Source organism: Anas platyrhynchos, chromosome 3 (assembly GCF_047663525.1).
Source record: "Anas platyrhynchos isolate ZD024472 breed Pekin duck chromosome 3, IASCAAS_PekinDuck_T2T, whole genome shotgun sequence".
Taxonomy (NCBI): domain Eukaryota; kingdom Metazoa; phylum Chordata; class Aves; order Anseriformes; family Anatidae; genus Anas; species Anas platyrhynchos.
Window position 1 is genome coordinate 69,980,464 of NC_092589.1, and position 14,595 is coordinate 69,995,058.

The 14,595-nt window shown below is 37.4% G+C and overlaps 1 protein-coding gene across 1 annotated transcript in view; it reads right to left on the bottom strand.

The window, feature by feature from the left end:
• Positions 1–335: 335 nt before the first annotated feature.
• NT5DC1 (5'-nucleotidase domain containing 1) overlaps positions 336–14,595 on the bottom strand; it is a 146,933-nt gene continuing 132,673 nt past the window's right edge. Inside the window, 2 exon segments of the mRNA XM_027454680.3 lie at positions 336–578; positions 13,545–13,713. Of these exon segments, the coding sequence (XP_027310481.2) occupies positions 460–578; positions 13,545–13,713 (288 nt within the window). The 3' untranslated portion in view covers positions 336–459.

The window sequence follows — 14,595 nt, forward strand, 5'->3', positions numbered from 1 at the left end:
AATTCAGAGCTTGCAAAACATTGATCTACTGTGATAACCTGGGCTCTCCAATGTAACTCTTAATGGGATATGGTTGAGGATCTAATTTCATGTCTTTCCTGAGACTTACAGCAGCAACAGCACCACTGTGAATAGCCATAGCACAGAAATACCCTTGAAAATTTCGAATGTAACTTGGGACAAGTTATTAACAGATTTTTTCTCTTAAAGCATTTGGGCACTGCATGGAAAAAGCCAATAACTCTGTTGAAAGGTAGTGGTGGTAAGGGGATTTACAGTGAAGTAGGCATTGCTCATCTGTCCCAGCTGGATTAGAGAAACAAGGGAAACACAAGTCTACACAGCAGTCTGCTTTAATCCATCATTCCATTTTATGAAGCATCAAACACCATTTTCACCAATTAGCACTTGATAGCAGTTAAGAAAGGACCACAGGGTTATTTAAGAAAAGCCAACAACCTATTTCATAGTCACTGACTCCTCACTTGTCAGCAGGGCTCTTGGAGGGCTTGGATAGTACCCAGAAGTTGCTGAGCTATTTGAGGAAAATCGTGTAAATCTATAATCCAGTGGTAAATCTGAAAGATAGAAATATACCACATCTGATTAGCAGCACAGTCCATATCACATAAAAAATAAGCCTAGAGTGAACAGCAGTGTTTCTTAAGCCCTTGAGCTCTTTGCTCAAGGTATTAGAACTCAATCAGATTGCATGATTACATATTTATTTGACATCTTCATCTGTCCAAAGACTTTCAGAGCTTACTCAACTGCAGTAAAGGGTATTCAGCTCCTTCATTGCTGAAATAATGCTAGTCATAGAAAATGATTAAAATGATTAGACCAATGCTTAAGAATTAAACAAAATTCTTCATTAGCCTAGATGGAATTTTCCCACTAAAACAGTTTCAAGTTCTTCAAGTTACCTTCTCTTTTATCTCAGCAGTCTACTCACGTGGGCTACATTTAAACCTTTTTTTTATTATTTTTTATTTTTATTTTTATTTTGTGTGTGTGTTGGACTATTGTAGCAAGATTCCCAAAAGGCACCCACTCTTGAACCTGTCATCCACTGTTAACACCATCAGTTTGTGTCAAATGTTCCTAGAAATGTGCACTTGTAACTCGGCATACTCATCACTTCCAGTCCATAAAAAAAACACTGAATGCATTTAAATAGTTCTGAACAGTCAAAGCTTTCTTTTCTGTATTTTTTTTTTAAAGTCTTTACTGCCAGCAGTGACCTCCCCCTCTTCCCTTTATAGCCAGGAAACTGATACTTCTCATACTTACCTCTTATTCAAAGCTCAGGAAACCAAATTAAAAAACACACATACACACACAAATAAAACTTTATCTAACTATATTCAAGTTACACTCCTAGTAAATGAAAAAAAAAAAAAAAAAAGCATAGCTCCCTGCTAAGTCTGATCATTTTTTTTTCTGTTTTTGTTATTTGTTATTTGGAATACATTTGGGCTGATGGTATCCAGTTGCTACATGCTATAATATTTTTTTGCACTAAGCTGCTTTTGTGAAACAGAAAAATACAATCTTAGAAGTTTTGGCAGAAACAACAGGAAGTTTAGCTCTGTTTCACCAGCAACTCATATGCAGACACCAGGTTAGCATCCAGATCTGTAACTTTAAGACCATATTAAACACAGCTAAAGCAAATAAATCAGTATTTAGACTCAGCTGATATATCAGATTCTGTCTGGAATAAAGTAGGAACGGGAGCAGAGTTGATTGTAAGTGAATTACACTTTATTAAGTGGGTTACTTCAACTTGTCAAAGAAGTACATTATCTGACTGTCTTAGTCAAAGGATTCTCTAGAGCTCTTTCTGAGCGTGGCAGAACAAGCAGATGTTTTTAGCGTACTGAGGGCCCAGTGATGTTACCAACTGCTGAGTCTGTATAAAAATTAAATGCCATACAATTATTCTCTTAAAAAAAGCTTTCACTATCTTATACTAGCAGTCTGGAGTCTCCCAAGAGCAGTTTAAGCAGAGCAACATAAATGGGCCAGATGTGCTGCAGGTTTGCTTATGTTGAAGAATCACAGAATCACAGAATGGTTTGGGTTGGAAGAGGACTTAAAGACCATTTAGTTCCAACCGCCCTGCCATGGGCAGGGATGCCACCCACTAGATCAGGCTGCCCAGTCCACGCTGCCTCGTCCAGCCTGGCTTTGAAAACCTCCAGAGATGGGGCATCCACAACCTCTCTGGGCGACCTGTGCCAGTGCCTCACCATTCTCCAAGTAAAGAATTTCTTCCTTATATCTAATCTAAGAAAGGAACAAGTTGGATCAAAATGGTAATTTTGTTGGTATGTTATGGTAAACTAGCTTTAAACAATCAACTTAAACACCGAATAAATTGTATATACAATGCACAAGACCCCAACTGAGCATAATCACATTTTTACATATTCAAAACCCAGTCTGTCCATTTAAATATTGTTTTTGTCTGAGGAAGATGATTTTGGAAAATGAACAGAAGGTATCCATATTCAACAACATTGTCTAAGGTACCACTGAAAGTTATGTGAAACATAAAACTGATACTATTTTTCACCCATTAAGCAGATTTTGTCACAAATGTAGGGAAATCTTCCTGTATTTCCAGGTTTATTTTTGTCAGTTATTTCATTTGCTGCATCTGCTTTGCCCCTGCGTATGGAACGTTTCATACTATTGCTTTATTTCAGTGTGATATATTTATGAGAAAGCCATAGACTGACACAGAAATATGTACTTGGAGTCCTAGTGGCTATAAATAATACACAGTGAGGAAGAAAGATAAATAGACAGGGAAAGAAAAAAGATGAATTTTACTGGGGATATGTAAAATTTAAGAAAAAAGGGAAATCCAGAAAATGTCATTGGTAAAGAGTGCTGTAAGCTCTTTTAGAGTATGTTCTTTAAAAACTCTGCAACTGCAAATAAATTGCTGTTGCCTTGGAAGGCAAAGGTCTCACGTGAATTGTACATGAAAGCTCAGTCCAACTTCTCTGGACGTAAGTGGCAATCGTAACACTAGTTTCAGCAGTACTGGCTCATCTACAAGGAACTACAGTAAAGAGTTTGCCTCCTGGACATTTGTATTTTGCACTTAATTTTGTATCGAGTTTTATTTTATATTATCACTGATGACACTGAGAAGAATCGAGCATCTCAGTTTTGCTAAACCGAAAGGCATGCATAGGCCACAGCTTAATACAACAAAACAAAACAGCATTTGATAATAAAACAAATCTCAGTTAAAACAACAACAACAAAAACAAACAAACAAAACACCAAACAGGTGCTTATTTCCAAAATGACTGATTTCCTAGTGGTTTTGCCAGTAAATTTCTTCAGGTTCTGCTACCATACATACTCACAACTACTGCTGTCCTGGCAGACCTTTACACTTTAGCACCCCCTTCTCATCCAGCCCTGAGGGAGAGCTGCAAATTAGGAACAGGCGACATACCCAGTCCTCTCTTACAATGGGGCTCTGGTCAGTGCTAACCTACACTGATAATGGAGTCAGCACAAAATTTATCTACTATTACTGCTCACCTAGGAAAACAAAAATCAGACCCAAACAAACTAAACAGATTGAGGTTGGAAGAAAGAACTAACTGACTTTACTCAAAGAGACTGGGTGGGGACCGAAATCCTGGAAATTTTCTGTCATTTGTTGGTAATTCCACAAGCCACATTTTGTTCCTAAGACAAATAGGATACTCACTTTTGGAGCCAAGCTTCCTAAAAGCCACGCATGGAGGTTCTCAAGGTCTATGTTTCTATATCTACAGCAATTTTAGTTACTAGATGTAGCCTCCTGAATTTCTTTCCTCCCACACCAGAGCCTGAGTGTAACTGAGTGATGAACACTGGTTGGTTGCCTTTGCAACCTTCAGGCAGAACTCCTAGCGTTTTCCGATGACTTGGGCAGTGTTCATGGGTTGCATGCCTAGCCTGACCACAAAAGGTCACCAAAGGACTCCTACCCAGCCCTACCTTGCTTGCAGGACTCCAGCAGCCTTGGTGTAAATAAAATGTCAATGATGACGTTTGAACAGCAGCCACTGCCAGGCCAATTCCAGTTACTAAGATGCTGTATTCCAATTATTAAGATCCAGCTACTAAGTGACATTAATTACAACACTGTGCTCTGATGTTTATGTATATTCATATTCACACATGTTCTTAGGTGATATGGATAGATTTATTTCATACTTACTAAGTTGACAATGTCTCAGTGTCTGTGTGCTATTTGGTTAGTGTAAGCCAATGAATGAATGGCAAAAGCTTTTATTGGAAGAAAAATTAGAGTTGTAGCCACAAGGAAGGAAGACGAAACCACAAGAAGAAGGGAAAACGTAATATTCTAGATGAGTGATCAGGAAAATATTTGAGTAACTGACTGGAAGACAACTATAATCTAATCCAGACTGCCTGCTTGATAAACTCAGTACTCACGTCTAATCTTTTTTTTTTTTTTTTTTTTGAGATTTACTTGAATAAATAATATGTGAAACGAATATAATCTCAACTAAGCTCTTTAGGTGGAAGATATTTTTTCCTATTAAAAGCGCAGTCCAAGACTGAAACAGAATTCTCCCAAAACACACAGAAGAAATGTCATCAAGCATTTCACAATATTGACCAGCAAAAGAAGAGCAACATTTTTTAATCGTGACACCATAACAGTGTCCCCGTGATGTGTGCGAAGCCCTGCAGAACTCCCCACTCCCCTCCCTTCTTGGAGGTCAGTCGGCAGGGCTGGAGCCAAGCGCTGCAGAAACCTCATAGTAAACAGGAGGACTGTATTCTTAACTGAGTCCAGATATGCTCTCCTGATTGTTACCACGGAAAAGACACAGGAAGGAAAACAAAAACCTCTTCAGCAATACCCGAGTTTTAACTTTAAAAAACCTTTAAACTGCTTAATTGTGACAAAGCAAATGTAAAAGTGAACACAGAGCTCGACAACACGGCTCAGCATGCAGATGGTATAGCTATAGGGTCACTTCATGCAACCAGTATTAATTCTCTTGCTTTTACAGGAATTCCAGTAATTTGCACTAGCTTAGGAACTTTTCCATAAAACTTTTATTGTATTTTTAAAATTACTGTTGAAGAAAAAGGAAAATACTTTTTTCTTATTGATAACAATTTCTAAAGTAATTTCTTAACAGAAGAATAAGCACAACTGCTACAGGCTGTGCTGTCAAGTGAACTACTCTGTGACTTGCCGCCCTGTAGGTAAATTATAACAGGTATACGGTCTTTTTAAAAATATTAAATATTTCTATTTTATTATAATCAAAACAGCACTTGCAGCAAGACCCGAGTATGTGAGGGAGGGAGTGGGAGTGTACTAACAACAAAAAGAAAAAAAAAACGAAAAAAAAAAAAACAAGGTCACAATTATATTTATCAGATAGCAGCTATTTTTAGCAAAATTTCCAAGGCTGATTTTCCTAAACAGGAGATCAGATGTTTGCTGTATTAGCATAATGCTTCCCCATTCCTGAGGTCAGAATTCTTTCTACCAATTACATGAAAGTCACTGATGCTGTTTGCATACTCTGTGACTGTTAAGAGAGGAGGAGTAGGATGGAGAGCATCTCTGCATGTCTTTGGGAAATGGGAGGGCTGGCAGCAGAGGCATACTCTAGAGAAGGAAGGTGATAAAACTTCTGAGTTTGGAAATAGCAGGCACTTGCAAAGGGCTATGTGAGCCAGTACAGTTTATTCCTGAGCATCTATGAATAAAGACTAATACTGATCTTAGTGAAAGTGCAGATTTGCTGCTTTACTTACCCCTGTTTAATAGCTTTTGCCAACACAGGTGTATTGGTTGAAGACTACGCCTGCTGCTCTGTCAGTGGACATTTGTAGCATGCCCTTGGCCTAAAGAAGCTATCCAGGGTTGTGCTGCTATCCAGGGTTATTCCAGGTTGCTGTTTTATCTCATCTAATGTGGAAGATAGTAAACCTGGAGAAATTACTGGTGGCCAGCTGCTGGGAAATGTGAAGCAGAAGCTTTACTGGCAGAGCGCTGGGGAGAAATCAGCAACATGGTGCTGGAAAGACCTTCCCACCTTGACTGTTGTGATTGCTTGTGGTGTGTAGTTTGACTGCAGTTTTCTGAGGAGTAATGATTCATGTTACTTTGGGTCAGCTTTATGGCTGAGGGACATTGACCCCTGCTTGAGCAAAACTGATGTGTGCACAGCATGCACTGAACTCGCATCTGAGCCTGGTAAAGTATGCAGGGAAGAAAAACCTTGGAAATTCCTTTGCTGTTTGTTTTAGTTTAAATGGTGAGTTTGGGAGATCCTTTGACAGAATAGTCCTGTATAGATATTTGTTTGATCTGGAAGTGATCAAAATATTAGACTATAATGTTCTTAACTATCTAGATGAAGACAACCTAAAAAAAAATCTTAAGAGAACACTGAGATCCCACTAGCAGGTGTTAGTCTTTTCCTGAAAAGTTCACTTAGGTAATTTGTTGGAATGACATCCTGGATGTACAGCAGGTGGTAAGGGCTTCTGTGGTAAGCCAAAGCAGGTAGCCTGAAAACAAGGAGTTGTTTGACAGGACAGGCATTTCTGATGAAGGAAAAGATCTAAGTTGTTTTTTAAGACTGTAAAGGCACGAGAGCTATATGAAGATAAAATATGGTGATGATAAGCCAATGTACTCTCATTGTGAGGCAAACGCTGATATCAGCCACACTGTCTATATTTGGATTAGCGTTGTCACGTTTCCCTGTCCTGTAAAACAAATGGTTTATTTCCCTATTTTTTTCCCTCAGGATGGGTGAAAAACATTGCTTTCCTAAAGGTAAAAAGCCAAACAAATGCACACATTAAGCTTTATAAGCAGTGAAGACAAAGCCTACATTGTTCTTTTCAATGCATTTCCATCTTAATCCAGAGGGAATAGGTTAGGCAACAATCCAGGGTATATAAAGGTTTCCAGCAACATTTTTCTTTTTTTAATATATGTGAGATTGCAGGTCATGTAAAATTCCATTCTAGTCAAAGCAGTCTTTCAAATATTTGATAGCTATTTGCACTGCTTTCCACACTCAAAAACTAGCAACACTTAGTTTTACCACCAGTGTTTTTAAAGAAGCAACCTAAAACCACCCCATGAGCCTGCGATCTAGTCAAAACCCAATTACAGCTTTAATTGCAGCCTGCAAATGAAATTATGCTGCTTGAGTTGAAGGATAACTTTAAAGTAGAAATGACTGAGTGGTTCCCCCTTTCTTAATGAGGTGCTCATGAGTTTTCCCTTTAATCTTTTAGAGGTGGCTGTGCTTTGACATCTCATGGAGCAGAATAGGGATTGCAGGAACATTTCTCTCAGTTATTGGCTAGGAAGTAATTTTTTGGGTTCTGCATGACTTGACACAGCCTTTGGGGCACAAGTCAACACACCTTTCTGGAAGAGCAAGGAAAGGCTGACCAAACTGTAATACGGAGAAAATTGTCCTTTCAATGTTCAAAATTACTACCAAGTAATTTGATTAATTCCTTTGTGAAACTTGTTCTCAGAAACTTTGGGGAATGCTGGGTCTTGAAGACTTTTTAAGAACTCTGATTTACTGAATAATAATTTGTTATGGTTGAAATGCAGTTTAGTGTTGGTTTCAGTTATATTTGCAGCTGAAAAAATAAATGCATTATATTTGTCTGTTGTGTTGAGTGTATTTTTCTGTCTCCTAAATTAAGAACACTGAAACTAGTTTCCTGGAAAAGCTGAATCAAATTTAAATTATCTGATGTTTTTCATTTTACAGACAGACTCAGAACAAGATGCTGCTGATACGTCTCTTCTCTTTAGTAAATTATCTTTGCTACCAATTTTTTCACTTGTGTCAAAACACCAGAACCAGAAGAAAAAAAACAATAGAAATTGTGTTGTTATATGTATAACATTTTTTTAAAATGCATTTCTTTCATAAAAAGTGTTGCTAGAAAAATTCTCTCTTGGCAAATGCTCCTTATAGCAGCTAAGCCCCAAAGGAAATTTGAAACCTCAAAGTATTTTGTTAAAGTCTCTAAGATACAGCATAGATACATTCTTACTTGAAACTGATAAATAAAAGCATGGTTGTAAGTTATGGCATTAGGTATAAAAGGTTACTGATAATTAACATGTAATTTGTAATATAGATACATCCATATGTTTAAGTAAATTTTATGCCATTATTGTATTATTTGAATAAGAGCATATAATTATCCCTCTGATTACAGGAAAGACTAATTTAATTTTAATAGGAGCTAGGTTTGACATTAAATGACATAATTTCAATGACAAAACATACAACTAATGTATTATGATATGGTTGATTTGTTTTTTTTTTTGGGGGGGGGTTTGTGTCAGTAATGATTACAAATGGTAACACTCAGGATATACAAGTTATACATGGTTGCATGCTTAAATTCCTGACTTCCATAGTAATAATAAATTACTCAAGGACATTGACCATTCAAATATGAGCTGAATGCAAATAGCATCCAGTGTGTTACAGGCAGACCCATGTATCTGTGACCCACACTTTGCCAGCTCCAGTGTCCCAGCCACAGCTGCCTTCTGCTTTCCATTGTGCAGATAATTTGCAACTCTAAGCAGAAACATGAACTCCTTTGCTATGGTTCACTGGCAATTTCAACATTATATTTATACAGCAAGCAAACTGATGACTCAAACTCCTGCAGAAGGAGGCAGGGCATGGGTCTGTAGGCTTCTTTAAAGAGACAGCTTTTGGCAAATTAAAGCAGAGATTTTTCTCTTGTGCTAGCCAATTGAAATAGCAATTGGGCATTAAGAAAAACTTATGGGCAACATATGATAAGACTTGGTATGGCTCACAAAATTTAAAGAAATGATTCACATCTCCAGAGTGTGAAGAACTGTGTACATAAGACATTTACCTTTGCACTAATTCTTTGAAATGCAACTGAGTTGAACTGCCACATTGCTCAAATTTCAGCTTTCACTTACAGTAATTTCTTAATGGCAAACCTCACCATTCAGAGGTTATAAGAAAAGTTCAGGAATTTAGGTTATCAATCACGAAAAAAAGAAAAAGTTTTACTTGGGTTCTCCTTACCAGGATTTAGGGCCCACTTTCTCAAGCTTTTCTTTGCAACAAAGGACAAAACAAACTTACCAGAATTCCCTCATAAACTCTAAAACTCAAGAGTTACTCATTGTGGAATTTTCGAAGTGGGGCTTTAAAAAAGAAATCCCAACCGTGAAAAATTCAAAGTAAAAGCTTGAAATATGCATATAATTCTTGGGATCACACAATCACTAATCAAATATCAGTCTGAAATGATAACACTGGCTGGTGATTTTACTGACTTTTTCTATAAAAACTTGCTCAGTAGCTAAAATATGTTTTGTTTTTGATATCTTTCGTAAATCAGAAGGATCTTCTGTAGTTAATGTTGGAATATCTACATGACACAGACATCATGTACACAGACATCTGGAAATTTGATGAAAAGGCCACAGAGCAGCAGTCACCTGCTTCTTGAAGGTACCACCTGGGTTATGCAGGTATGACAGATACGGGCATCTGCCTCTACTTGGCTCAAATCAAACTTTCTCAAGTTGAGGATAGTATATTAGATGCAGTTATTTATACTAAATACTTTTTTTTGTTCCAGACATATCCCTACACCTTTCAATTTCCATGTGTGACATAAAATATAACATTCACATGGTAATGGATCCTGGTTTGGAAAATTTGGTTTACAATATCATTGTGCTTGAAAATGGCCAAAAACTGTGAGTGAGCTGTAAACGAGGAGAGATTCAATAGCAGAAAAGTGAAGAAACAGATGGACTTGTGAATGAGGCATTGAGAACAGGAATAGGAGTGTTGGCTTCTTATATTTCATAAACCATTTACTGTCAATATAATAATGAATTCCTTAGCTTTCAAATTCTTGAGAAAAATCTTCCTGCTTACTGAAAGTGGGAAGGAGAATTAGGTCATAAATGAACTACGAAGTATTCAGAAAACTTTCAACTTAGCTCATTTCCTCTTACTATTATGACAATATAGTGATAGTGCTGCTTTTCAGTTACACATTTTTAATATCATCTTACTGTCAACGTTATAACAATTTAAATTAAGAGTTTTATTTTATCTTTACCCGATTCCCTTTCCAAACCGAGGAAAGTACACAGAACTTATTATAGAAGACCCTTTCTGTCCTTTAGGCAATGATAATGATAAAGAAAACATTTTTCATGCTCAAGGAAAATGACAATTCCTTTTCAATGACTGTCAGGGGAGCTTAAATGACAAGCTGTGATGCAGTAATCTACAATCCTACTAATATTTTGCTTGGTAGATGTGTGATCAGAATTCAGAATTTCTGATACATCTTTGAATGCAACCCCTTTTTGGGTCAGATACTGAATTTTCAACTAAAGGTCAGGACAAATGCGTAGAAGAATAACTACATTCATTCAGCACAGAAAGCTAATGAAGAATGAACTGGATTATTTTTCACCAAACTGTCACCTTGCTAATTACACACACGGTTAGTATGCTCTGTTATTTTATACTTTGAATAGCCCAAAATTGCAACAGCAGCATTCCCTGGGAAGCCCTTTTCCTACAATGCTCTTTGGTAAGTATTTAGTTGTTCCCTTTAGTTACATGTGTAAATTCTTTAGGTGAAACCATTAGAAGGCATCTGCACCAAACCCACAAGAGGTTGGTGAACAAAGAGAACTCTAAAAGTTGTTTCTATTGCAATTTCTCAGTCCAGATCTACAACTTATTTTTATATTTTTTGACATACTTCCTTATCTAAAAAAAAAATTGAAACAAGCTCAAAGAGCTTTATTAATTCAAATTAATTTCTGATAATTATTTCAAGAGAATTCTCATGATTTTTGATGAAAACTCAGTGATTTTTGTAAAACACTAGCATTTACTTCTTTTGAATAATGTTGGTTATTTTTTTGAATAATAATATTTTTCAATGAAGTTTTTCTGGAGAATTATATCAGGCTGTTCCTTAAGTACAAATACATATTGCATCCAAACAAGAGTCAAGTGTATTTTAAAGTTATCCTAGCAGCAATTGCTTGGCTTTCACCGAAGACTTTTGCAGATCACACTCCGGTAGGATATTCATTTGTATGTGGCCCTGCCTACTGCTTGTATGGACATCCAGAGCTCAGGTTGGACATTGCTAACAGTGAAGCAGGAGTGAGCCCACAACTTGAACAAGGTTGCCGAACATCTCCAGGAACAAAGCAGCTGCATGCCCACCTGGCGCCCAAAAGCTCTACCCACATGGTCAGCACAGTGCAGCTGCACGTTTGAGCTCAGAGGATCTTGAGGAAGAGTCTGTGTTTGTGCGTCTTGGCAGAGGGAAGTCCTCTGCTGGTGATTAAAATGCGTGAATAGGAAAGGAAAAGCTGGGGCACAACAAACTCACATAACCCGTTTGAAGCTCTTCTAGTTATTCCAAAATAGCTGTAGCTAAGCTATGACTTAAAACTGCAGCCAAAAACTTCAGGGCTTGGCAAAGTGGGGGCTCTAACTGCTTGCTGTGACAGGAGTGAAACAAGGTATTGAGAGGAGTCAGGAATGCCTCAACATCCATAATAATGAACATCTGCGTTTAGCACAAACAAACAAGAAATACCTCTCTCTGTAAGATACCATAGATGTTCTTGTACATTCAGCTTTGAGGTTGTTTTCAGGCATATATCTGCAAGTTAAAATGTTAGTTCTCCATTTGCTGTCCTTTAGCTTTGGGGTATAAGTTTCTCAGACACTGGCCCTTGCCCCAGTGCCAGTCAGAAGAAGTGTGAGAAGGCACACAGCATCCTTCCTGATGGAGGAACAAGCTTTGCAGGCAGCTCCATAGATGATAAAATGAGAAGGAACAAACAGCTGTGCTGTTCCTGCACTTCAGTCAGTCATTTCCACATATATAACTAATGTTCTCACACTTTCATGTGTAGCTGGGAACTTCTTGATAAGCTTGTGGTCTACAGCATTTGCTAGCTGTGCAGAATGAGCTATGGTTTAGCTGGTGGGAAGGAGGATTTTCACAGAACATAGCTAACCCACATATTTCCTCTAGGCCAACACTTTCAAAGCAAACTACAGAAGGGCTCTGGAAAAAAAAATAATATTAGAAAAGAGTTTTACAGAAGTTACCTCTCTTCTGGCAATTTCCCTTGGTATATTTGGACTTTGTACCTCTAGGCTGAAATATGGACTGCAATACAGTAAATATCAGAAGCATATATAAATTGTAGCACTATATGAGTTTTTTGTTTTGAGATATCCTTATAAGATACTGAGATGCGTAGAATGTGGTTGCAAGGAACAGGTTTATCACATATTCTCTTATAACTGCTTGGCAAATCTGAAATCTTCTCCCAGAAGAACTTTGTATACACTAATCATGTGCATGCAGTCGGCTACAGATGCTGAGCAGAGGGGTTAGTAAACTAAACTATTGCTGTTGTCTTCACAGAGCTAAGCACCTCATTCATTTTATAATTTATTTATTCCTTTAGATATGGTGTATCAAAGTCCACTAAGGAAAAATAATAGATTGAGAATAGATAAATGGAAGATCTTCCCCACCTCTTCATACTCAACTGATACGTACTGCAGTTGCAAAGCTAATTGCAGTATTACTGCTGCAGTTACTGCTGCAAACCACACAAACTAGTACATAACCCCTTCAGGGATAAACAGTAGCAAAACCCAGAAGATTAGTCATAACTGCACCTTTGGCACAACCTTGATGGAAGAAAGGTAGAAAGTCTGAACTAATTTAATTTCTCTATTAGCTGATTTTTTGGGGAACAAGATATTGCTTGTAATGGCTTTTTTTTTTTTTTTTTTTCAGATAAGGAGTAGCTTTCAGGCTCTATCTCTGTCCATTATGATGCAGTTTCAAACACAATACATGAGAGAGGGGGAGAGAGAGAGAGAGAGAGAGAAGCACAGTCCTAGGCATTCTTGGCTTCATTACATTCTTGTGTTTGTTCATATCCATTTAAACTGTAATGGGATAAGGGAGCTGATAAGGAAGAATAATGAGCCAGATCAAAGAGAAACACATTTTGAAGTCTAAAACAACACAAGTAGTTGTGCATGTATTTGTTTCCAAATGTAGCTCACCACTGAAAGGAGAAAGCACAAAGTACTGGGGGGAAATCCTGAATTCCTGAAATCAAAATTCAAGAACTATTCTACCATCTGTTAAATATTGCATCCTGTTTCTAATTAAGCAGACACTAGTATTTGCAGACACAAACAACAACAAAAAAATAGTGTAGCAGAAAACTATTAAAAACGTAAATATCAAAGTAATTGACAGACACGCCTGTTACTTGTTGTGTGACAGGAACAGAGTATTTTTGAATGCACTTTGGATACATGTAATCTCAAAAATCAATCAATGCTATGACAAAGTTAACGTGAATACTACATGTCCACTGGGGAAAAAATAAAAGTCTTCCTTACCTGCTATTGCTTCAAGACTAGGGATTGCAATAGTGCTGTAAGTGCTAATGCATTTACAGGACCATGTGCGAACTAAGGTTTCCTCTGCATTTTCCAGGCCTGGCAATCTGTCCACGAAGAAAGAGCCCCACTGTTTAGATATATGGTAGGGAGCTTTAGGCTGATGTCCCTGAAATAAAAATAAGTAAATATATAAATGTACAAAAAAACCATAAAAATCTTTCTTGTCTATCCAACCACAAGCATTAGTTTAAGAAGTCTGACTTTCTGGGAAACCTATATTGCGTATCAGGAAGAATGTGGCTTAAAAATGCTGTAAAACAGAACAATAACAATCCTACTCCTATACAGCCTTGAACTCAGGTTTACATAATTTATGGATTCCCTAGGGCATGAAAGTCACCTTTTGGTGAATATTTGGAGCACCTGAACAGCCCAGTACAGCTGGGAACTCTACCCACCAGAAAGGAGTGACTCTATAGGATGCTGAATGGTAGATGGAAGAATTGTGAAAAATGTAGTAGTATTTCACCTGTGGCCTTTTACATGTTTCTGAGCTGGTGAATGAGAACAGAGTCACAAGATCCATGGAGAGCCATTCAGTTCCCTAACAAACTATGAAAAATGATTTTTTTTCCCTGTATGTTTTCAGTAAACAACTTCAGACTCATTACGTTTGAAAGAGAGTGTTAAAGCAGCATTGGGAAAATCAATTTTGTTTTTGCAGTTCATCTTGAAACCCTCTATATATTGCCATGAGCAGCCAGAAAAAGCTCCAGGAGGCCTCTACAGAGAGATTAAAAAACGGAAAACAAAACTGCAAACCACACTGCAGAAAATCTGTTAAAGTCATTTCTGTGTAGTCATTTTCAGGATAGCAAAGCAAAGAACAGATATCCTAGTGTGTGCCTCCAGATTTGTGAACTTTTGTACTTTATTTTCCATTTAACCCCTTTCTTAGTAGTTTTGAGAAATTGCTGGAATAATTTGTATTTATGACAGGCATCTGTGGCTTTTGATCACAACAAAGCTGTTGATCCAGACAAAAAAA